This window comes from Bactrocera dorsalis, chromosome 3, assembly GCF_023373825.1.
Source record: "Bactrocera dorsalis isolate Fly_Bdor chromosome 3, ASM2337382v1, whole genome shotgun sequence".
Lineage (NCBI taxonomy): Eukaryota > Metazoa > Arthropoda > Insecta > Diptera > Tephritidae > Bactrocera > Bactrocera dorsalis.
The window spans coordinates 1,424,925-1,426,427 of NC_064305.1; the positions used below are offsets into that span (position 1 = coordinate 1,424,925).

The 1,503-nt window shown below is 40.0% G+C and overlaps 1 protein-coding gene across 1 annotated transcript; it reads right to left on the bottom strand.

The window, feature by feature from the left end:
- Positions 1–1,503, bottom strand: LOC105230211 (uncharacterized). Its single transcript, XM_049451534.1, has 2 exons — positions 1,389–1,503; positions 1–1,102 (listed from the first exon to the last, which is right to left on the bottom strand). The coding sequence occupies exons 1-2, from the start codon at positions 1,401–1,403 to the stop codon at positions 140–142; spliced, it is 978 nt and encodes a 325-aa protein (XP_049307491.1). The 5' UTR covers positions 1,404–1,503; the 3' UTR covers positions 1–139.

Genomic DNA, 1,503 nt, shown 5'->3' on the forward strand with positions numbered 1-1,503 from the left:
ATCTAAAAGGTACGCATGTATTTTTATTCATTTGGATACATATTTACATCTATACATACACCTTAACCTCACTTTGAGTTATAGCGATAGTTATATTTATACAAAGTAATATCCGGCGCATCTAACGTAAGCCACGCTATTATTTTTTAACAATTCTCACCAATTGCCCATTGCTGTTAGATTTAAAAATCGGATCGTTAATTTCACCTACAGGCGTATACTGCAATTGTGCGGTGAAACCACCATTCCTACGGGCTTCCTCCTCACTTTGTGTAGTTGTGAAACGCACCAACTGCAGGCGATTATCAGCTCCCAAAACATAATATTGACCACGAGTCGCACGCACGGCGGGGTAGCCGGCACTTGTTTTCTTTGTACCGTCAACATTAACTTCCTGAACATCTGCCTCTGATGCACCGTCATCACTACTCGCTGCTTCAGATTCGAGTTGACGATTGTAAGCGTCTTTGGCTGCATTAAGTGCTTCGATGGCAATACGCGTTGCTTCCTCCAATTCAGGATCCGCTTGCCGTGGTTCTATATCTTCCGGGTAGTTAATGGTAAACACTTGCTCTTCTCCGTTACTTGGTGGCCCATAAGTTTGTGCTGGTCGAGATAAAGCAGTTTGTTGCTGCACTCCGAAAGCGAAGTTTTTGGGTTTTTGTGGACGCAGAGGACGTTGTTCTCCTGTTGGTTGTTGTTTGGTGTTTGATATTTGAAATATGCGTGTGTTCTGTTGTCCTTGTGGCCGGTAGCCCGCTGTTTGCAAAACGAATCGGGGTCCTGGCTTCTGATACGGTGGACGTTGTACTTTTAAGTCAAGATCAGTGCTCTGCCTTCTTGGTGGCAAGTATGCATTGGCCGGTCGCCTATTAGGAGCACTCAAAATATTTTCTTGTATTTGTCCCACATATTCAATACGCTGTTTTTTGAGTTCTACATCAAATATGGGTTGTTGTGGTTGTCTTTGTTTTTCAATATCACGTGTTGGAGGCAAGTAGTCGGTAGGCAAGTTAAAAGGGCGCAGTGGACGCCAACCTGTGGCGGCATATGGCGCTTCAGCTAGAACACAGGCAACAAATAGTAAACAAATAACACCGGTCTGTGGAAGAGAGCAACGTTTGGTTAGAGTTTTAGCTTTTTCTTAAGAATAATCACAATTATGAAGTGCTAAATTTTGTGAAAAAAGGTTCTAACACATTAATAATTGCAACTCGGTTCATTAAATCCTAACCGTTAATCGATTTCATCACTGTTTAGCGGAATTCTACTTATTTTTCACTTTTTAATAAATTTGTTTTGAAAAATACTATTTAAAAATATTTCAACATTTTATTTATGTTATATAAGTTCTGTATTTTGCACATATTTGTTTTGTTTTCACCAACCTTAAAGCACAACATTTTCCGACTGTTTTTCGCTCCACAACACAACGAATATTACCGACAACTGGTTTCGTGCAATGCAACAAAACACATTTTTATACTCAAAAATTCACTAAGT